Below are 24,489 nucleotides of genomic sequence, written 5' to 3' on the forward strand. Positions count from 1 at the left end.
TCAAAAATGCAAATATTTCAGTTCTCTTGTTCAATATTGGATTTGTTTAGCAACCCTCCTCCCGATATGATAATATACGCGATTGTATGTTTTTCTATGGAAGCACTTTTTTACAAAGTTTGAGAAGAAATTGATTTTATTCATTCGTTTTCAGTTGAATCGTTCCTTTCTCATGAATCGTAGTTCGGCTCGCGCTTCGGTTCGCGAATATATATTAATAATATATCTTTATTTTAAAACTTTAACTAAGAATACATGTTAAGTGTTCATAATGTACATTTGTTTACAAATTAGGTAGTAAATATAAAAAAAACATTATGTAGTATGTAACAAATAGAATAAATTGAGGTTTCTCATAACCTGCCTCACTGGGCTAGTGGATAGCCTGTGTTGAGGCAGTCATTTTAAAAGTTAATTTAAATACATACGAATAAACCTATTCTTCTATTACAGTATAATATATATAATAACAATAAATACGGACAGCGAACACTAGAATATAAGGTGACTAACATGTTGCCAAGTAACATACAAAATTGTAAATTTCCAAATAGATTCAGATATATGCTGAAAACATGGCTCATAAGTAGAAATACTTTATACTTATTATCACTATCAATCAATAGTTTTATTAATTAGCAAGTAGATTTAGTGTTATTTTAGATTATGTGTTCCAATAATTATAATCTATATATCTTACAAGTAGCATTATGTATATTTATAATTAGTAATAATACTAAGCATACATATTTACATTCAGAGGCGGATTAACTGTTGAGAGCGCCCTAGGCAAGCACCTCATCGGCGCCCCTCTAGCGACCACATATTATAAATTTTAACAAGTACCTAAAGTAGCCGAATTTGTAGTTAGGTGGGTTTTACGTGAAAATAAAAAATTCGTGGGAGGGGGGGGGGGTGACTAGAGAATTTCAAGAAAATAAAATTTGTCCCGAAAAAAAAAATTCATGGGGGGGGGGGGTGGCTAGAGAATTGTTTAAAATTGATGTTTTTACGTGAAAATTATGTTTTTAACTTGACTCTGAAGTAGCCCGACCAGTCGCCTTTTAGATTTTTTCAGCGCCGATTCTCGTTCTGAGTAGCCTAAATGGCGATATATCGCCCTCGTTGGCAACACTGCCAGCTATCTTTTTTTTACATACCAAGTTTCATCACAATCGGTTCAGTAGTTTTTTTGCATGAAGAAGTAACATATACCTATACAAACACACACATATACACTTTCGCAGTTATAATATTAATAGGGATAATTAATAAAACATAAAAAATTTAAATGATCAATTATTTATGTAAAGGAATAAGTACTCACTAATAAGTACCTACCTAGAAATGCCTAGGATCCCTTTGTGTTTAAATTACGAATTTTAATTTATGCACTTTTCAAATGTCACTTATGTGTTGTCTTGGTTACACTTAAACAGCATTTATTTATGAACAGCATTGTGTACTCGCTATGTGGCTGACTGAGTGACTAATAAAAATAATGTAATTTTTTAATATAAAAAAGGACGACAAATAAACTTTAAATGTCACCCCTTTGTACTTCAGAGCAACGCATTGTTTTATTTGTCTTATAAAACGATATTTTTAGTGAAGAAAAATGGAAAAGTTACGATTCACATTTACAGTGTTAGCAGCATTGGGTGGAAAAACCGGTGTGAACTGCATAACTTCAATCGAGTCACCCGATGAACATTTATTTGATATTCCTGATGATTTGAAACTTGCAAGAAAACACACCGCCATAACAACTACGGGCGTTTTTACTAAAATTCAGAATTCTCTAAAGAAAAAACATCAAACACGGAAAATATTTATTAACCGGTATTTCAATGGAAGATGCTCCAAGGAACTAGCATCATTGATCCCCTCGGCACCGGTGCATAGTCGGGAAACACACCAAACGCGCGCCCAACATATGTACACGGTTGACATTTGTCATGTGACAAATGTCAAACGGGTTGCTTCTACGACTCGTTATTGTGTTCAACCTTGCTCTTCATATTTATTAAAATTTTCCCTTTCTGAAGAAATTATTAGAATCAGACTGTCATACATTTGAATAACTGTACAAATATCAATATCAACGGACTGTAATTTTTTATTGGTTTTATTCATGTGAACTAAAATAAAACCCCAAAACACGATCATGAAAGCAGTTTCTAGTCGTTCTAATTTCAATCTTATGCCTTTAGCTTCACATACAACAGAACGTTTTTGCTCTGTATTGCTCTCGATAGCAATTAAAGCATTGCAAATTTCTGGAAATGACTCTTTCAAACTTTTGCAAGCATCTGCTCGAGCTGACCAGCGTGTGTCAGATGGATTTTTGTCAGTAGTTTTATTTTTTTATCATTACCTAGGATTATTTGTGCTTGTAGAGTTTGCCATCTTTGAGTTGAAGCTGTAAAAAATGTGTAGATTTCTTGAAGGAGACCAAAGAACCAACAAGCTTCTTGAGCGCATTCAGCGGCACATTCACCCACTAGGTTAAGCGAATGTGCAGAGCAGGGTATATATTCTGCTAGGGGACATAGTTCTTTTATTTTGGCCTGTAATCCATTGTAAATGCCTGACATATTTGCGGCATTATCATACGATTGGCCTCTACAGTCTAATATATTAATTTCAATCATGTCCAATGTTTTAATAATAGCATTTGCTATGTCTTGTGATTTGTGACCGACATTTGCGATAAACTTAAGAAAACGTTCAACGGGCGTACCGTCGGTTTGAATGTATCGGATCACGAAAGTTAATTGGTCAATGTGGGAAATATCTGGTGTTGAATCCACTATTATTGAATAACATTTTGATATCTTGATTTCATGTTTTATTTGTGTTAATATTTTGTTTGCCATCAATTCAATAAATTCGTCACACGTTGTAGAACTTAAGTAATTGGTATATCCCTTTCCCTTGCCGCCATATTGAGCAATATGTTTACTTAAAAACGGATCAAACTCCGCTATGAGTTCCAGCGTCATTAAGTAATTTCCGTTATGAATAGAGCCAAGTTTTTCGTCATGTCCTCTAAATGGTAAACCACGCGATGCTAAAGATTTTACAGTGGCAACCACTCGTTTTAAAACTTCACGCCAATAAGTCATCTCTTCTAGAAATTGAGCGGCGAGCTCATGATCGACACGACCGTCAATGTTAGATCTACGTTGCAAGCTCAAAATACATGTTTTATGTTCACATGAGTTTTCGTGGCTTTCTAATCTATTCGATGCGTTCTTCCAATCATTAAAACCAACATCTTGTTTTCCAAAACTAGTTCCACCACCGAATAATAAACAAGGTCCACAATAAACTTTACCTGTGCTTGGAGAGTAAATAAGCCATTTCCTTGGAAGTTTTTCTCTATTTAACAACTTTCTTTCAAACATTGTTTTTGTTAAAAAACGTGAGATTTTATCTTCATATATTCTCTTACTCAATGAAAAATCTGCATTTTGATTTTGATTAAATCCATTAATTGCAATGTATTCTTGTGTTTCGTTATTGATATCCCACTTGACTGGGTCACATCCCACGACAAACAGTCTATTTTGCGACTGCCTCACAACTTCTACGGCTGACGGAGTAGGCAGCATGGACAAATCGTGTTGTTTAGAACTAGTAGGAATTTCACATTGAATAGACTCGGTAGAAGACGCACTGTGAATTGCGTTAGAAAATTCCGAATCATCACTTTTTAATTTAGATAAAAATGTCTCAATATGTTTCGTATGCTTTATAATATTTTGATTTTTTTTCTTCTTTTTCCTTAGCCTTCCTTTTATAAGCTGCACCACTAGGTTTCTTCTTCAATTCACTCATTATTTGTGTAATGAACTAAAACGCAATGTACTAATTAATTCACACAAATACCGCTGCGAGTACGTAATCAATAGAAGCGCGCGTAACCAGCGACATCCAAGCTGAAAGTGATGAGTGTGACTGTCACCCCGTCATCCGTTCGGAAGTCCGGTGCCGGCCGCTTAGCCCCTGCCCCCGCTGCGCCCTTTGCCCTGCAATCTAGCAACGCCCGCGAACGAATCCACGAGCGAGCGGTCTTCTATTAAAAAATCATGCGATGGAGGCATGGAGGAATAATCAAGAAGGCGAGTATGCTTTGGAAGCTCTGCATCTCTACAGAAGTAAATAATCTTTTATATTGTGTAAGCAGGTGCATACTTACTTACAAAATTAAGTTTATATATTTTTTTTTTTAATTCTAGGGGCGCCCGCCGGCGCCCCTTTGTAACTGGCGCCCCTAGGCACGTGCCTACTTTGCCTTAGGGTTAATCCGCCACTGTTTACATTGTAATTGAACATGTGCATCCTGTTGACAAACTGTTTAATTGTAATATATGATTTAAGATTTTCACGGCCAAAAGTATTTTTGTTATTTGTTTTTGGGATGCTATGCCGTGTTGCGCTAACTCCTTCTTTAGCCAACGTTTCGGACAGCATTGCAGTTGTATTTTAACGGGAAAAAACTTTAAAAAATATATATATACGCTCTGTAATTTGTTTGTTTATCACATTTTTTATGTTTTCTAAAAAAGTATCTTACAATTTTATTGCAATGTAACTAAAATTTCTTTCACCAAAATAAATAATTACAATTTTTATTTTTCAATAATTTATTGGATATCCAACAAAAGTGACCAGCTCGGTTTTTATTAAATGTTCGTTTTTTCTATTGCTGCAAGCGGTGCTTTTATTTTAAAAATTAAACCTAAATGACTGGTCGAGAGGTAGGGCTCTCGACTAGCAAGCTGGATGTCGCGGGTTTTATTTTATTTGATTCGTTTGTGCTATTTCACAATTTAGTCATTAAAAAAATACAAACTTTATTTGATGATATTTGATTTACACAATGGAGTGCTGGTACCTACCCTGATGTATGGAAGTCAGGCATGGAACTGGCAAAGAAAGGATGAAAGTAGACTGTTGAAATGAGATCCTTGAGGCGTATGTGCGGTAAAACCATGTATGATCGTGTGAGGAATGTGGAGATCCGCAAATAGTGCAAGGCTGATGTAAGCATAATGTGTAAGATCAAGAAAGGGACGCTTAGATGGTTTGGGCATGCAGAGCGAATGAGCGAACCCAAGGAGTGTAAGAAGGAGAATATACATGCAAATGTGAATGGTAGCAGAAGTCGGGGACGCCCGAGGAAGACATGGCACGACAAAGTGAATCAGATACTTGAGTCGGGCCATGTCAAGAGTCAGAATAATAGAAGAGTATGTATGAGACGATGTATGAATGTGAATGAGGCAAGGAGTGTGTGCCAAGACCGAGTTGTTTGGCGGTCCGTCCTCTCTGCCTACCTCTGTAGGGAAACGGCGTGATGGTTAGTTAGTTAGTTAGTTTACTTTATTTGAGGCGCGTTCCAGAGTGAAAGATACTCTTAGTATCGCCCTGGTGTAATACCAACATTCAGAATTGAAAAGTTGCTTGAAAAGGCTTTGGCCGTATTTAGAGTCCAGATCTAAATAACCAGGTAATTCCCCACCTTCCTCTTTCCAATCTCCACCCCCCCCCCCCCTAGACTACTTTCAGCCTCATAACATACCCCAATTGGGGATGCCATAGTCTCACTGAATCCAGACGGTTGGGAGCAGTTGGGACTCTTGTGCTGTTTCACATTTAAAAATAATTATAAATTCCTACGCAATTACTAAGCATCTATCACTTTCTGGGTAATAAGTGATTTTTGAAGCCCATTTTCCAAAAATATGTACTCTTCGTCGATGCTTCATAAAACTTTGTTTCATAAGCTCGTAAATGGACTTGCAGACATTCTAAAAATATATAAATGAGGTTTATATGTTTTTGGTTTTGAGATAATCCTTTTTTGACAGTCCTAGGCCCGCTGGCTCCGGACTTTAGTATGCGGTATTCAGAATTCATTTTAACTAGGAACTCACAGGCGCCTACTTTGTGATTATTTTCTTTATTTCGCTGTTGTCCAGGGGCGTATAACTCCCGCATAACCTTGTAACCCTGATGGGAGGAGTTATCCTCAACCCAAATTCTTATAGACAAAGCTGTTGTGGCTGAAAGCTCAGATCTCATTGGCTCAGAGCAAAAATTGTATCTTGATCTCTCGCTCTCTACCGTAGTGACTCGTGTAACAGAAAGAGAAGCTAAGCATGTGTTATGCTCCGATAAAAAAATAACGGTAATTTCCAAGACGCCATTTCGCAGATTGAAGTCAGTTGAAGGTTTTAGCGTAAATATTTTAAATTTTCTTTCACCCATCTAAAAATAATGTTGCGTGCTAGAATTCTTCAAGGTGATAAATTAATGCCGTGTTGTGTTGAAGGTTACTCAAACGGATTCGATAATCCAGTGCTAGGAAGAAGCAGCAAGAAATACGTTTGTTTGTGTGTGCCATTTCGCGATTGAAATAAAAAATACGGTACTTTTGGGATTAAAAAATAATGCGTTGCCAACGCTTAATCTTCCAATCATCATAAAATATCCGGTCTATCTCCATCAATTGAAAGAAGGACCCGATCCCGTTGTTAAATCCAGGTACTAACCTCTCGTTCTTTGATACAATGTTCATGATTCCTGAATGTACTTCATTGGCTAATAATTTGATTAATTTTCCTTTTCAGACCTATCCGTATTCCGACGCGATCTTATACCACGTATTAGGAGACTAAAATTGCTAAACAAAGCCACGATTACATCAAACAAGTTCATTTAAACCTCTCCAGAATTACATCATGTAAGTACCAGTATTTTCAATGATGTTTGCTGACGACAAAGCTGTGAAAATTATATGAAACCCTTGCAGGAGAACTTGAATAACTTCTAGTGCTATTTTGTGTATATATTCTTGTATTTTTGTGCAAGGTCAAATTAAATCCTATTAAGTTGTTGCAGTAAGACAAAAATCCTGGGTTCGATTCCTAGTTGAGACTGTTACTTTTTATTTTTTTGTTTCTTGTTCTGTTTCATGTTTTGTTTAGATATATTAGTATTATCTTCTACTTCAATGATAAATCAATGCTCAATACATCGGTTGTACTGACCCTGTTTTGTATTACTGTCCATTGTCTTTTTGAAAATAAAAAATATTTTGATGTGTGCATAGCTGTGGGTTTTTTTTTTATTTTCCTTTTCCTGCATTCCAGTATTTTTTATTATATAATTTTTTTGGGCTAGTGAATGAACGATGTTAGCTGGGTGCAGGTATATTGTCTATGTTTGCTCTTTTTTTAAATGACCTTGAGATTTCTTTATGGTCCACCATATATTTACCTGTCTGGACCAAACGACCGTTTTATCTGTGGTCGTCTGTGGTTAAGGGGGTGACAAAATGGCGCCATACAAAAAGCCCGAAGATATCGATCTAGAGAGTGGTTCATTTATGCTGTTGTCTATGGAGATGTCAATTTACGGCGTCTCGACTCCTTTTCCTTCATACTCTTGCCACGCGTGATTGTTCGTCCGTATTTACCGATTATCGTGTTGACTGAGCAACAATTGTGTCAAATTTATAGTACCTGAGATTATTTCAATAACCATCACATTTTTATAGCAAAGTTTTTTAAAATGTAACGTTTATACTATTCAAGTGACGTTTCTTCAACAGTTTGGAACAATTAACCGCAGCGCTTCGTCTTGTACGTACATAATAAGTAGATTCTTGCTATTTTTACTAAATAACACCCAAGCTCCATAATATTGGTGCTTGTTAAAGTAATAATATATCGCTTGACATTTGATTAATCAGTTTCAACAGCTTTCGCGATGTACATATTGAGCTACACAACACGAACCGTTTAACGCGTGATATACGAGGGTGCATATGTTTGTTCATTGTTGTTTTACGGCCGCTGTCCCTGATTAAAACCAAGTAAACCTACTAAGTTTAATTAATCTTTAATCTGAGCGAAAGCGTTAACCCGATTGTTTTTAATAAATATCATTATTTTATGTTTTGCATTTACACTCAATGCCAATCATTAAAAGTGTATTTAATTAATTTCATAAACCGATGTTATATATTTTAAGTATATATATATACAACAACAACAAGTTTATTACATAATTAACAAAGGTGCTCCTTTACAAACACTAAAATCGGACTGATTATTTAATTTGTTTTTACAGATCTACTTCATTTGAGCTGTGACTAATTACCGTAATACAACAGGACGCTATCATAGTAGTTCCATGGATTGTCCCAACCCAGAGAGTGTTTCCATTAAGACGGAGCCAGGGTCCCAGGAAGAGAGCGCAGGTGAAGTGACGTATACACATGTAGAAATCCACGTCCCGGCTCTAAAAAAGGAATATTTGCAGTTTGCCGAGAATGTTCAGCCATCTAGTAAGTTGCATTGCGTATATTATAAAGTAGTTTCAGAAAAAAAACCGTATTAAAATCATATTAAAATAACCTTCGGGCTACCCAACAGATCGCTTATTCGAAGAATTTCAAGTACATACCTCCTTTTAAAGATCTGTACATTAAAATTCATTAATTCAAATCATAACGGCCGGCATAGTCCAGTGGTAACGCATTGGACTGCCATTCCGAAGGTCGCGGGTTCGAACCCGGCGTGCGCAAATAAATTTTATTTGATTAATTTGTGTTATTTCACAATTAATTAATTAAAATAATATATAGTATATTTGCGGCACGTTCCAGAGTGGAAGATACTCCCAGTATCGCCCAGGTGTAAGACCACCATTCAGAATTGAAACGTTGCTCCAAATGGCTTTAGCCGTGTTTAGTGACTAGATCTGAATAGCCAGGTACTTCCCCACCTTCCTCTTTTCCTTCCCCACTTACCTTCAGCCTCACAACATCCCCCAATTGGGGATGCCATAGTCTCACTGGCTCCAGACGGGAGCAGTTGGGACTCTTGTGAGGTATTCACTATAAAAAAAAAATAAAAAAAAATAAAATAAAAAATTTAAAAAAGTACCAATTCATAATTGAAAACCGTACTCGACTTAAATACATTTTTCCATGTCCAAAATTAAACACTTCCTTTGCACAAAATTACTATACATACCAAGGAAGAACCCTTTTCAATCAACTCCATGAGCATTTTGAAAAAATATTTTGAAGATAAATTATCAAAAAAATTAATAATTAATATTCTACTTAAAACGCAAATTCTTCTCCAAATATAGTTGTACTGGACGGGAGTCCGCACAAGACTGTAGATTTAGGCGCCGGGTCTAAACCGTGTCTTCAACCGATGAGATGCTCCTTTACGGCCGATGATGATGATTGTAGTTGATATTGTGATGAAATCTGCCTCCCGCACCCAGGCTTGGTGAATGTTGGGCACTGGGTGTGCTGTCGTCTCTGCTCGCTTCTGGTGTTGGCGGTTTTCCAGAGGAGGGCCGGCTTGTCTTGAAGAGGTAACACCAGAAGATCTTGGAGCAGCAGACTTGGCGAGGTGAGGCAGATGTTGGGCAGGAGTCACTTGTAGATAATAAAACGCTTGGTTTCGGTGGTAAAGATGAACTGATTTATTTTTAATTATGTGGCTGCTTATATTTAATTAGCCTGACTCGCGCCCGACATTGGGCTAGGAGCCCAAAAGTGGTGGGGGGTTGTACCCGCGCCAACAATGAGTTTATAGCCTCCGACAAAATGTTGCATATTCATTTTGTCGGTAGCACTGGTGATAGTAGTCGCTTAAATTTGCGAGTTAGAAAAGATTTTGAACGCTTACATGAATGACAATTACATAGTTTAAATGCATAGTAGTTATAGGAATGTGTATCTTGACAACTAGATTTTTTGTTTGTCAAGATACGACAAAAAATAAGAAATGTTTGTAAATAAATGTGTAAAAATGATCTCAAAGCGATCAAATTTGTAAAACATGTTAAGTTAGTATTTTTCCGAGGTCCCCCGTAACATAGCGCTCAGAAAGAGATAAGATTCACTATGCTACGAGGTTCCTGGATTTTTGTACACGCAAAAAAGGTAAAAAATATTGTTCAAAAATGGGTTTACATATGGGTGAAAAACAGCTTTTTTAATATCTCCTCAGCGGTAGTATATCGAAAATAGTGTTTATTTGACTACCGCCGAGGGGATGAACAAGTAAAATACATACATTTGTAACATTTAAAAATTGATTTTTCCTAGTAATTTTTACATAGAAAAAATGCTGGACATCGATCCACGCGGCAGGTAAGCCGGCGACGCGGTATCGATGCCGTTCGTAGACAAAGTTTTCAAGCGGCCGGGAACAAAATGGCCAGTGGCGGGGAGTGGTGATTTTGCCAGTGGCGTGGGGTAGGCACATTTTATAAAAGTAAAACAAATTTTATGAAATTAAATAATGTGGTCAACTACGTCCGTTACAATAGTATACATACTATTATAGTGATTTGTTTTTGGGGTATTATGCCGTGTTGCGCTACCTCCTTCTTTAGCCAACGTTTCGGACAGCATTGCAGTGACCATCATCAGGGCAGATGTGTAATTTGATATACATATGATGACATACTATATAAATATTAATACAGAATCAATAGAAGTACATTTTTTTTTATATTGTATGTAAAATGTACTGATAATAGCTACTACTAGTAGTAGTACATTTTACTTACAATATTTTTTTCTCTACTTCTCTTGATTCTACGTAAAATATAAAATGTAATATCTACAATAATATAATGTACACTCCTCTTCTAACCACAAGCTAATGCTTCTCTGGAAGAGTAGTATTAAATATTGTCACTGTAATTGTAAACCTTATTACTTATATGTACTTTTTCCTTTAATAAATTAAAAAAACACTAAAACAATATCAGTCCCTTACTTAAGTCGGTGTACATTACGTCTGTTTGAAGACGTTTGTTCATTTGTTCATTAAATTCTTTTTACAATTTTTAAAGTACCTACAGTAGACAAAATATATCAAAAATATTCAATACTTCAAATTTACAAAGAAATACAGTCAAATACTCATAACTTGCAATTCAATACATCAGCAAGATACCAGAAAACTACTAAAATCCCAAAATTTAACACTAAGCTCATTCAAAATACCTATCTTTATCAAGGCATAATTTATTTTAATAACCTTCCATTAAATTTAAAAAATATCGAAAATATTCAGGAATTTCACCTTAAATTAAAAAAATTTCCTTAAACTATTATAATCCAAAATACGTTCACTACTTACATCTAGAAGTAATATTGTTTAAATCTTGAGTTGTTTCTTAATAATTTATTTACCTTAATACTAACATGTACATAATTGAACTAGAATTCCCTCACCAAACACAAGAGCTTTGTCTCTTTATGGTGAGGAAAGGCTACTTTAATTTATATTGTTTAATATCTTGTTTATATCCTGTATACTTATCAATGTAAAAAAAAAATATTTCAAATATTAAATAAAATAAAAATTGTATTAAATAAATATTCCTGATAAATCATTAAGTTTGTTAAAGTAGATCTATTTGCCATGAACCCATGTTGACGGTGCGAGATTATTTTATTGATCTCATGCGAGAGTTAATGTTTGTGTTGAGTGTTGATATTTAAAGTCCCCACTTCTCTTCCCTCCATTTCGTATGAAATTTCAATTATTTCAGCGCTTTGCATAGGGAAAGTAGACTGCATAAAGAGAGTGGGATTTGTGCCAGCACTTTGTAAACCGTTAACTCACCTTCTGTAATTCCCGTTTTCAGAGCCCAATGGTCCCGAGTAAATCCAATGCTTTTGGTAACATTTTGGCCACTTGTTCCTGAGTGAAATTTTGCTAGGTTCCATTAGAATATTGTTAATCAAATTTAATTTGGCTCAAATCAAATATATTGTTGTTTTGTTATTGCAGGTAGTATTAATGTGGAGACTGTTCGCATAAAGGCAGAACCGGAACCCCGAGAAAAAGATGGACTGGGAATTCCTTATATGCAAATTGACATACAGCTGCCAGATGTTAAAAGGGAATGCTTAGAGCGATCTGAAAATATTACCCCATCGGCAGGTAAAATCTAATAAAGTCTGAATTCGTTTTTATATTCTTCTGTTTTCATTTTAGATATCTACTTATTGAGATTTTTTCTTTTTCAGACTTAATAAAGGACCTGAAGACGCATCCCGAAGACAAACCTTACTCGTGTTCAGATTGTAACTACTCTTGCTCATTCAAGTCAACCTTAGCACTGCACTTGCGTGCCCATTCTGGTGATAAACCTTTTTCATGTTCCGACTGCAACTATTCATGTTCTCAAAGAGGAACTTTAAATCGTCACATGCTTACTCATACTGGAGAAAAACCTTATTCATGTATCGCCTGCAATTATTCATGTTTTCAAAAGGGATCTTTAAAACTTCACATACTCACCCATTCTGGAGGAAAACCTTTTTCATGCTCCTACTGCAGTTATTCATGTTCTCAAAGGGGTGGTTTAAAACGTCACATGCTTGCCCATACTGGAGAAAAAGCTTATTCGTGTTTCAACTGCAATTATTCATGTTCTCAAAAGAGATCTTTAAAACTTCATATGTTTACCCATACTGGAGATAAACCTTATTCATGTTCCGTCTGCAACTATTCTTGTTCTCAAAAGGGATCTTTAAAACCTCACATGCGTACTCATACCGGTGAAAAACCTTTTGCATGTTCTTACTGCAACTATTCATGTTCTCGAAGGGGAGATTTAAAAAGTCACATGCTTGCCCATACTGGAGAAAAAACTTATTTCTGTTCCTACTGCAGTTACTCATGTGCCCACAAAAGATCTTTAAAACTTCACATGCTTACCCATACTCGAGAAAAACCGTTTTCCTGTTCCGAATGTAATTATAAAGGTTCACGAAAGGAATATTTAAAACGTCACAAGCTGACTCATCGTACAAAATAACCATTAATGTGATGCGATGGATGTGTATCTACTACACTACTGGTCTACTATGGAGTAGCAGAGTCCCGGGGATGTATATGTTCATGTGATGCGATGGATGTGTATCTCCTACACTATCGTTGTACTATGAGTAGCAGAGGCCCGGGATGCACGTGTTCATGTGATGCGATAGATGTGTATCTACTACACTATCGTTATATTATGAAGTAGCGGAGGCCCCGGGATGTACGTGTTCATGTGATGCGATAGATGTGTATCTCCTACACTATCGTTGTACTATGAGTAGCAGAGGCCCCGGGATGTACATGTTCATGTGATGCGATTAATGCGATGGATGTATATCTACTACACCATCGGTCTGCTATGAAGTAGTAGAGGCCCCGGGATGTACACTCCTTACACGTTTGGTGTCAGCAGGGGTCCACGGGTTGAGGTTGTCTAGGTCTTGGCGCGGATGCGTTTGCTCACCTTCTGACAGAATTAAAATTTTTGTTTTATTATTTATAATTACACAGGAGGCCCCGAGGAAAATAATTCCCCTCGGGACCTGTGTCATCTGCGTAGAGGTTTTTTTTAGGAAAGGAAGTTCTGGAAAAAAAGTATGAGGTGTGGGTAGGAATCTGGGGATCAGTATATCCAGGAGAGACGAACGTATGACCTGCTGGAGAGGTCAAAAGGTCTCCCTCAACTAACTCTCTCTCTTGATCCTGCCTGCTACGCAGATAATGGGCAGACGCTTCTGTCGCTAAGACCCGGACAAAACTTACCCCACATGAACCCGGGCACCCCTGCTAAGTCGCTAAGTGTAAGGAACCACTTCGGGTTACCAATGGTAGAGGTGTTGGTTATCCAATAAATGGTTCCCGGGGCGGCGGTACCCATATCCGCCTCCCAAAGTGTATTTTCCGAAAAATATTTTTGGTGGGTGGGGGGGGGGTAATGCTTGCGTAGGAAGACGGGACGACGCTTTATTTGCCAGCCTCGTGACTCGTTCCCTCTTCCCGCACGGCCTACAAAACTCTGCGCGGTGTATTCTCACTAAAATTTTTAACTAAATGAAGATGAATTTTTAATTGGTGTATTTATTTACTTCCTTCAAATACAAATCAATTTCGATATTTCAAACCTGAAGTGAAGACATTCTGTTATATATATACCTATTGTTATATAATATTAAAAGCGTTAAAACTTAGAATAAAAATCGTCCATATCAAATACAGTACCCGTTGAGATAAAACACAGACTTTATGTGACTGTTGTCGTCACTCTGACAAATCTCATTTTATTTGTTTTGGGGAGACCCGAAAAAATTAAACATTCAAAATTATTTTAACTATTTGCATTCCTCTTTAAATTCCTGTAGCTTTCATTGATATTTATATATTTTTAGGTACATGTTGGAGCTAACTATCGACAGAGTACGTACATTGAGGTGATCGTTGTTTTTAATATAATGGATCACATTCTGCTCTCTTGAAATAAACCATTCCCATGTTCTGAATGCAATTAGTAATGTTCTGATAATTATTTCCATAAATAATGACGTTCGTGGGCAATCTGGAAACAAGCCATTTCCATGGTATATTTTCTTGCAATGCTTAGAGAAACCATTATCTTGTTCCTCGTGAATTCACTTGTACTATTCTGGAAGGTGTCTATCGCTTCCTGGAGTACTTCAGCGATTTGTCGAATGCGCTGGTTCAGTCTCTCCTCATATAGCTTCTGATTGTGCGTGTTCCTTAGTTTTTCATTAACTCCACATAGGAAACCCCGAAGAACATAATCTCCCTGGGACCTAGTCTGTATCATTCAAAGCATCCCTGCTTGTGCTGTACAATCTGTAAATATTTATACGTTGCAATTTTTTAATCCAATATGAATTCTGTGTTGAGTATATTTACAGATATATTTTAGTAATTAGAGACGAAGGAAAGGTTAAACCACGAACTTACTGGTTTGTTAATTGGTCCTGTGAACCCGGGCGACCCCGCCCGTAGTGCCACTCACAGTGATCTATGGCAGAGGTTTTGGTTATGCAATGAATAATTCTGGTATGCCACCAGCAATTTATGCGGAAAGAAACAAGATTGGTAAACGCATTCCAGGATATAAAATAAAATAAACGTTTCCACAATAAGTACATTAGCATTTAATATCTGTTAAGTGAATATTAAAGTATTACTAACGTCTATTAGCATCTAGCGAACGCTCAGTCAAAGAACCGACTAAATACCATTCGCGTATTATTAACCAAGAGTATCGTTTTTTACTTAACTTAGCGTTCGCTCGGTAATTATTAGTGAAAGCGAACATAAAAGTGTATTTCCACATCATATAAAGAAGCAGACTAATACAAAAACGTACTAATTTACCTAAAAATATAAGATTACTTGGTTGGCACAACGAATACTTATGTAACTAAATGATTTTAAAACCTTTCAATTTACCATTAGTTATTAAATTTAAAGAATTACTTATATTATAAATAAAGACGAACATTCCCAGCTTAATAAACTGTAATCAAAAAATTCCTTCTACTACCATTTCAGGGCAGAAACGCTTCTCGTGCAATGCTGGAGGACTTAGCAAGAAGAGGAACAGACCCACAACGGCCGGTAACACATAACTTTGGTTAGGATTACTGACGAACCATTGAAGGATGTTGACTTGTGTTGAAATTTCGAGTCGCGTGTCAGCGCCCCCTCCTTCTTAGGCAAACGTTTTCAAGATATTTGCTGTGTCATCATCAGAGCAGATATAGTAATGTGCAAAGATGGAAACTACGAGACATTACCTGGCAAATACAAGCAAAAAAATACGAGCTGGGAGTTGCGCCAAAAGATTGCCTGACTTATTAACATTTTCCATGTGAGAAACAGTTCAGATGTCGAATAACTTATGTGTTATCTCCCACCTTCATTATGGGTGATTTAGAGAATCAGTCGTTCCTTTCCTTCAACCGACCCCCAAATAGCATCCTCAAATACAAAAATTAGTTGAAATAAACAGTAAAAATACGAAAGGTTCAATATCAAAGCGATCAAACTAAACTAAAACCGATAAGTCTTAATTGGTAAAATACCATCTTGAAAGCACAGGCGTCTAACATTCGAACCGGCATAGCAATGGAAGGTGCTCCGAGGAACTAGTGTCCTCGATCCCGTCGGCACTTCCAGTAGGCCAAACGTGCGCCCAAAGTTTATTTGTAGATGGTTGACATTTATCACATGGAAACGATTTGCCGGCTTCTATGTTTCCTCCCTCCTACAACGAGGGTCTCTTAAGAACCCATGTTAACTCCTTCCTCTCCTCGAAAAGAACTTCCACAAAGCATCCTCCTTGGTTTTGTGTTCAGGTTGAAGAAAAGAGAAAAGCTCACAAAGAATCAATCTGATTCTTAAGTTTTTGACTTAATTATTTCAATGAATTTTTCATTCAATTAAAGTATTCCGGGCAGCATATTTCCGTTTGCGTGTTTGGTAGACGCCTTAGCCATTCCGAAATCAATGTGTTTTTTGTAGCGACATTCCCGATCGAAACAGTGTCCATTTGAACACCAATAACGCGCGGGTTTGTAGAGCCAAAAGCCTTCCAAAGCCAAAGCCTATTTCCATTTGCGCGTTCAGTAGACAGCTACGCAATATGACATCCTATTTAGCAAATTTCTAAAAACTGTTTCCAAGGTGCAATATTTACACAGGGTATTGAAGTAATCTCTCTCAAAAACGGCGCTATTCAAATCAACCAAATATTATTATTATTACTTGATATTCAGTTCAACACGCTTTTGTGCAACGATTGTCAAAATTATACTACAAACCCGTGCTGATTTCACGATGACACAGCTAATAGCGGTCCTTCTTCTCTAGCTCACAAAAAGTCTATAACACCCCGCCCTTGGACAGGGTGCATAGTCGTCTACCGAACACGCATATGCAAATAAGTTAAACGTTTTTGGCGGTACAAATCCGTGCATTATTAGTATTCAAATGGACAAGGTTTCTTCTGGGATGTCGCTTTAACAAACCCACGTGGATTTTGGGACGGTAGAAGCGCCGACTGAACACGCAAACGGAAATACGCCTGCGAGTCTTTTCTTGAGATGGATTGCTTTCAATCGATGAATCAGAATTGGAAACTGTTAAATTGTTTCATTAAGTCCAACAATCACCTTTTTCACAGAACAACTCCTGCAAATGTGATTTATAAAGATAGACCTTTCATTTAACTTAGGCTGCTGGCCAATGGAATGTTTGATTAAATTCACGTGCCAATAACGGTTTTCCTTTTCCGCCAATTAATCGGAAAATTATTGTAACTTGTGTGTCCGCATATGTTTCTTCAGCGTGTGCCTGTGCCTCCCGCGGTAGCTGCACTCGGAGCACGGGAAGGGCCGCTCCCCCGTATGGATCAACATGTGACGCCGGAGGTTGTTCTTCTCGTTGCACTCGAAGGGGCACTGCGAACACGAGAAGGGGCGCACCGTGGCATGGCAGAACATGTGCGTCTTCAACGACACCTTGTGCCGGCACGTGTAGTCGCAGAGCTGGCACTTGATCGGCTTCGACTCCAGGTGCATCAGCATGTGTCTGCGGAGATGCACCCTCTGCGAACAGATATAGCTACATTTCTGGCATGAAAACGGTTTCTCTTTAGTGTGCGTGAACATATGGCTGTTGAGGCTGCGCTTGGTGTGACTAGTGTAGGCGCAGTGCGCGCATGCGTACGCCTTTATATCGGTGTGCGTTATCATGTGCGCCTCCAACGACGATGTCCTCTTGCACTTGTAGCAACATTTGGGGCAGTTGTAAATCTTCACTTCCACATTGTTGTGAACCTTCATATGCACTCTGTGCGCCTGTTTCGTGACGCTCAAAAACTCGCAATGCTTGCAATAGTGAAGCTTGTGGACGACCAGATAGTGTCGCTGGATGTCTTTCTTCTTGTTGATTTTGAAGTCACAGAGCGTGCAGGGAAACAACTCGACCGCCGCATGCTCACGCATGTGGCTTTGCAGCTTGTATTTGAGGTTGCACGTAAACTCGCACACGTCACAATAGAGCTGTTTGTTTTCAGCGTGGGTCTGCATGTGGAGTTTGACGCTTGTTTTGGTTCTGCCGGTAAAGTTACACTTTTGACAGGCGAACGGTTTTTCCCCGTTGTGGGAGAACATGTGGGATTTGAGGGTTCTGCTCATGGCACAGCTGAAGTCACATTCAGGACAAGAAAACGGTTTCTCTGTGGAGTGAGAGATGAGGTGGTATTTAAGCAGCGGCTGGGTCCTGCACACGTAGCTGCAGTGTGGACAAGCAAATGGTTTCTCTCCAGTATGGACTAAACCGTGGTTCCTTAGCGTTTGTTTCGAAGCGCACGAGAAGTTGCATTCATCGCACGAGAATGGTTTTAACCCGGAATGCGATAGCATGTGATTCTCCAGCCCGCGTTTCGTCCTGCTGCTATAGCTGCAGTTATCACACGGGAATGGTTTCTCGTCTGTATGCAGCAGCATGTGAGTCTTTAGGGTGCCTTTTTGCTTGCATTTGAAGTCACACTCCGAACACGCGAACGGCTTGACATCCGTGTGGATGATCATGTGCGTTGCCAGGGAACTCTCCTTCTTACAGACATAGCTGCAGTGCGGACAGACTATTTGCTTCGTGTCCGATCTGCTCCATTTGTATTTGGATAACTTCTTAGGGGCTTGGCGGGTGTTTTTGATCTCAACGTCATCGTCTTCTTCTTCTTTAATGTGGTGGTTGGAGAAAGATATCTCGCAGTCGTCGTCTTGCCTCTCGAACCAGTTCGCTACGACATAAAACATACATTACGTTTTGTACAAAAACTATCATTACTAATAGATCAGAAAATGAAAAGTGGGCCTAAAAGATGAGAAACAAGTAGAATAAATATATATCTATTCATTTGAGAAACAGAGCACGTTCCAAGATAGTGCATATGAAGAGGGACTTCTGCGCGGTCTTCTGGGCACTATTAGTTTTGGATTTAAAGACAAAATACACAGCCGAAAATAATTTCCAAATTCTAAAATCATACAAAAACTGATCCGTTAATAACGAATATTTTATAATTCAAAACATAAATCACTAACAAATAGCTCACATTCGTCGTAGGTAACATTTGCTACACATTTCAATAAAAAATAATTCAGTTTGGTTGTGTAATTTGATCTCAAATCCGAAACTAAGTTTTGTGTGAAAAAGGCCACACAGGAATTCCTCTTGAGAGGCTGTGAAATTATTTTTTAAACAATTTCCTTACCACCTTCTTCATCTGAACCGTCAAAATATTTTTCTCCTTCCACGACTTGTCCTAAAATCGCATTGGACACAGCGACGCCCCCAATTTCTTTGGAATCTTTATAATTCTTCGGCTCCACGTTCTCGAAGTCTGCTATCAGTTTGGATTCAGTTAGGTCCAGATTTCCTGTTCTGGTGTCGAAGTCAGGTAGGTTTTGTATTTCCGGATTGGTGTCGATGTTGGGTAGGTTTTGAGCTCCTGGATTGGTGTCGAAGTCAGGTAGGTTTTGTATTTCCGGATTGGTGTCGATGTTGGGTAGGTTTTGAGCTCCTGGATTGGTGTCGAAGTCAGGTAGGTTTTGTATTTCCAGATTGGTGTCGAAGTCAGATAGGTGTTGAATTCCCGGATTGGTGCCGATGTTAGATAAGTTTCGACTTCCCGGATTGATGTCAAAGTCAGGTAGGTTTTGTATTCCCGGATTGGTGTCAATGTTAGGTAGGTTTTGAGTTACTAGATTGGTGTTTATGTCGTACAAGTTTTGTATGCCCGGATTGGTGTCAATGTCGGGTATGTTTTGAGATCCTAGCTGGGGGTTAATGTCAAATAAGTTAAGTATCCCCGAGTTGGTGTCAATGTCAGGTAGGTTTTGAGTTCGTAGATTGGTGTTAATGTCGTACAAGTTTTGAGATCCCATATTGGTATCCATGTTAGCTAGGTTTTGATTTACTGCACTGGTGTCAATGTCGGTTAGGTTATGTCTTCTTAAATTAGTGTAATTATCAGGTAGGTTTTGGGTTGTAGGTTTTGATAAGTCATATCCATTTTGCATTACTTGTACTTCTCAAAATCAAGTAATCGGTGAGCTAAAACAAAAGATAAATGTTAATTTATACCTACGTGTTATAATACATAATAATAAGAAAAAAAATAGAAGACATCAATTCCCAGGTTATGAATAAGCTGACAATACTTAAATTGTTCTAACTACTATCATTCTAGTTAGAAAATACTGCTTGAGCAATGATGGAGGTGTTAATTATCATAATTATTATATTATATACTAAAATCATTTTGAAATTATTATTTTTTTTTTATATATTAATGTCTATTTAATAAGATGTGATGAGATTTACATTATATAAAAATCTATAATATTTCATTCATATAGTTTCTTCTTAGTCCTCCTCACTAGGTAGTCCTGTGCTGAGGCGGACTGGTAGATTTTTTGATTTTCTGTTATTTAGTTTCTATGATGTTTTTAGTACATTTTCTAGTATGTCTGCATCATAGACATATGAATATTAGTAGACCTGCCCTAAGTGATTAAAAGCGTATTATCCCCACTCCCCATACCGGTTCCATTGGAGCCGGCTGTGCTCGCGTATGGCCTCAAGTGAAATTTGAAAACGTGACGTCATCATTCTTGTGCGAACTATGGTCGAGGCATCATCGGTTCATTTTACGAAATAACACGGCAAAATGTTGATTTGTGCTATGAAAACTTGTAAAAATAGATGTGAAAAAAAGAATAAACCCAATTGTCGTATTACATTCCATATATAAGCATTATTTTACATTATTTTAAGCTTATTCACACCGTATTATATGGATCAGTTTTAGAAACATATACTCACATCACATCACAATGGTTGGTTGCTATGAGGTGATTTGCAAATTCGGAGAATCCATTACTGTTTAAGCATCTTAGGTGTTCAGATTGTTCCCTATTGACAAAGAGCACTCGCCTCTCAATCTCCCACCTATCCCTACCTCTTCCACTGTAGCTCAGACTGTCCACCTACCGTGATATCTACACATGTTAATTTAATTTTTAGATTTTTAATATTATACTGCCCTGATGAGGCTACGGTTGTAGCGAAACCCGGTCGGCATTAAGTATTTACCCATAAGTGATGTTTACAAAGTTACTGTTTAATTTTAAATTAAAATAATTTTATTTATGGAAAAAACTTTTGAAGGTGAGAGCCATCAATGTAATATTTAATTGTAAATATACAGAAAATGGGACACAGTTAGTGCGTAGTTTTAATAGAAATCACTGTACATCAGTTAGATAACAATGAGAAGTAAGTTTCAGTTTGCGGGAATGGAAAGAAAAATCCATTGCGGCCATTGTAATCGATGTTTAAGTTTTGAGGTTAGTTTTTTCTTTTCTTATTTAATCAGAAACATTAACGTAGTGATACTAAAATAGGTTCTTAGTTTAAGTATAATTAAAAAGTAAAATTAAAAAACCAGCCTAAAAAATCAATTTTAATATTATCATGTCAAAACATGGCGTGAAGAAAAAGCTATTGAAATGCATTATTTTCCATTTCCCGAACTGAAATACTTACTTCTTACTATTGTATATACGATTGTATACACGAAACTAAAAAAAAAAACAAATTTAATAAGACAAAGGCATTATAAAAGTTGTCGTCTATCGAATGTTGGTTTTTTAAATTGTTAATTGACAATTATTTTTCAAATGCTGAATGTAGTTCAAGAATTATTTTTTTAATTTTTTGGTAGCATTTGCGGTAATTTTTTTAATGCAAACTGAAAGCGACATATTCTCTCTTTCTAACACCATTTAAATCATATTTCTCTTCGTAATCCAAAGTGAGATAGCATAACTTTTATGAGACCGTGTCAGGAGGGATGTATGTTGTATGTGAAAAATATCTCCCCGAATTAAATAAAAATATCTCACGAAATAGTAAAGTTATACCTTTATAAATTTACTAGTGGATCCATTGCTTCGCTATTGCTATACTGTCTTTCTCGGGCGTCTCCGACTTCTTCCACCATTTACGACTGTATACCGCAACGTTACTGTAAAAACAAATATTTTTCAGCGATATCGGTCGACTACTTTTCGAATTTCGAGAGCGCAAACATACGCTGGCTGAATTTGTATATATTAAGATGTAGTTGTATAGATTAGTTGTAATAAAAGATGGTAATTTTTTACTTACAACTGATTTGGAAAAAAACCTACTGGTTCCAAAATGATGCGTTAATTATAGATTTACGCGTATATGTACGAAATTAATATGAAATAGTGCTATTTTCCTAAGCGTAAATGCAAAAAGTTATTGTTTATTGTCATTAAGTTGAATCAAAGGTTTGTTCTTTAGCTATTTAGTTTTTTTATATCCCTTTTAGCTAAACTCTTTTCCACAAAATATAAAATCAAATCATTTTTACAATTTATAACAAATATTGATTAAATTATTAGAATATTATCAAAAAATGAACATTAAACTTACTTTGTCATAAGTTCCCATCGCAAATACAAATTTTAATTAATAAAACTGTTTCCTTGTGATTTGTTGACAGTAAATGTCTTCAGGTGTAAAAAATATCGATTAAACTCAATTGCAAAATTCACAGCTAATTTTGATTTTAAAACGTTTAAAAACATAAATTACTTGTCCAGAATGGTTTTAGCAACATCAGTAAAGTTTATATATTCATTAAAATGCTTTAATTTTAGTTAAAATTGTAGAAAACTGTCGGAAAAACGATCGGGTCTTAGCCACTAGATCTGTCAGAATGGCGTCGGTATATTAACCACAGATATTGCTGAAGTTAGTATTGCCAGACTACAAAAATACTTGTACGAAAGCATCACATTTTGATTCAATGTTTGATATTTTTTGGAAATTGGTGTTTGGTTTTTTATATATCACTCCAATGTTTAAGTTAAGTTTATTTAATTGTATCCAGAGGAAATTGTTGTCTGAATCTACTATATTGCCGATAAAATTTTATTCTAAGTTTTCTTCAATAAATATGGATACTCCACCACCGATGCCCTCAGGTCGGCAGGATGCCTCGTGTTTGTAGCCTTCAATATTGATGTATGGTACGTCCGTTTCTTTGAGCCAAGTTTCTGTTAAAAGTATGATGTTGATTTTGTAGTTAATGGTTTTTAATAAGCACAGGATCTCGTCGACTTTCCCTTTCAGGCTTCTAATATTTAGATATAGGAATGAGATTGAAGTTTGGTTTTTGTTTGTTCCCAACTGTTTGCAGAGAGTTACGTCATCTACTCATGTATGTAGTTTTTTGTTTCTAAATAGTAAGTTTCGATGTGACTGGTGGTCGTCGATTGACTATTTTGTTTTTTTTTTATTATAAGATTCCATTTCGTCCATTAAATTGGTGATTTTCAATATTAAATTCATCAGTGCTGTTAAGAGAAGGTTCAGTGGTTTATTTATGGGTTAAACCAGAGGTTTCCTACCCCGTGCCCGCGGGCACCATGGCGCCCGCGGAACGATTCGTATGTGCCCGCCACTATTCGAAAGAGAAATAATTTTTTCATAAACATTAATTAAAAATGTGAATTATTTTTATTTATTTGTTAGAGTTTTAATTTTTTTGAGTGCCTAGGTTTATTAAATACGTTCGAATGTTTGCGATATTGTAAGTATGAGTGGTTCCTTTACTGACAGTACTTGTCGCAACCCAGGGGGGTATAACTCCGAGAAAAAAGTGGGTCAGAAAAAAAGACACGGTAATCTCTATGGGTAACTTGTGACGTATATTTTCCACAAACCAATACGAACTTCATGCATGTTTATAGGCCGCTGTCATTGGCCGATTTTAGGCTAGCCAATGGGTTGGCTCCGAATGAGAATTATATTGTCTATGGTTACGCCTTTTTTATAGTTTCTATCCTAGTCGATGGTGAGTATGTGTAGTAGTGACGTATATTTTTCAGTTACAGACTTTTATCTATGGCAAACATTAGGACCCATGGGCTCAGTACTAAAAACCCGAAGATATTGATCTAGTGAGTGGTTCATTTATGTCGCAACCTGTCTAGCAGCGAGCCAGACTGCACTCTTCACGCTAGTCTGGAACGCTAGTCTGGAGAGTTCTATTTGCACATCACTCCTTGTACACGCAGAAAACCCGAAGTGAACGAACGCCACAAGCTGAGCCGATGAACGCTGAAGAAACAAACACACATGGCACATGACTTTGCCAGCTCTGTCTGTCAGTGAAATCAATAAGCATGGCCCCGACAGCCAAACTGACAGTAGTCACGTGCTCGTACCGTCCCGATCGGTTCGGCGATCATCGGCTCACTTCGGGTTTTCGGCGTGTACAAGGCGTGATGTGCAAATAGCATTTCCCCACCGAGTTTGTCGATTAAAAATAGGTGGTGCCCGCCACTCTACCGATATTTTAGAATGTGCTCTAGAGTACAAAAATGTCGGGAACCCATGGGTTAAACCAACGCGTCCATCTTGCGGCCGCGGTGGCGATCAGTTACAATTGTACTTGCATAGAATTGTTCAAACCAAATGCGTCCTGCGACGCGGTAATCAG

General features: G+C 37.2%; 1 protein-coding gene and 1 long non-coding RNA gene across 2 annotated transcripts; one reads left to right on the forward strand and one right to left on the reverse strand.

Annotated features, from left to right (window-relative positions):
- Nucleotides 1-7,478: 7,478 nt before the first annotated feature.
- Nucleotides 7,479-13,328, forward strand: LOC149409004 (uncharacterized). The gene is made up of 4 exons (XR_016305312.1): nt 7,479-7,655; nt 8,146-8,362; nt 11,850-12,002; nt 12,089-13,328. It is a non-coding gene; the product is annotated as an uncharacterized LOC149409004 (long non-coding RNA).
- Nucleotides 13,329-17,191: 3,863 nt separating this feature from the next.
- LOC149409005 (uncharacterized) lies at nt 17,192-22,835 on the reverse strand. The gene is made up of 4 exons (XM_089650245.1): nt 22,416-22,835; nt 21,875-21,978; nt 19,162-20,003; nt 17,192-18,687 (listed from the first exon to the last, which is right to left on the reverse strand). The coding sequence occupies exons 3-4, from the start codon at nt 19,967-19,969 to the stop codon at nt 17,192-17,194; spliced, it is 2,304 nt and encodes a 767-aa protein (XP_089506371.1). The 5' UTR covers nt 19,970-20,003; nt 21,875-21,978; nt 22,416-22,835.
- Nucleotides 22,836-24,489: the final 1,654 nt, after the last annotated feature.

Source organism: Hesperophylax consimilis, unplaced genomic scaffold, assembly GCF_061612785.1.
Source record: "Hesperophylax consimilis isolate HC1 unplaced genomic scaffold, BYU_Hcon_1.0 scaffold_39, whole genome shotgun sequence".
In the NCBI taxonomy this organism is placed as follows: Eukaryota; Metazoa; Arthropoda; class Insecta; order Trichoptera; family Limnephilidae; genus Hesperophylax; species Hesperophylax consimilis.

Coding starts and splice junctions, on each gene's coding strand:
- LOC149409005 (XM_089650245.1), bottom strand. CDS start 19,969: ATGCAAAATGGATATGACTTATCAAAACCTACAACCCAAAACCTACCT. Junction 18,688..19,161: donor CGGTTCAGATGAAGAAGGTG/GTAAGGAAATTG, acceptor TTTATGTCGTAG/CGAACTGGTTCGAGAGGCAA.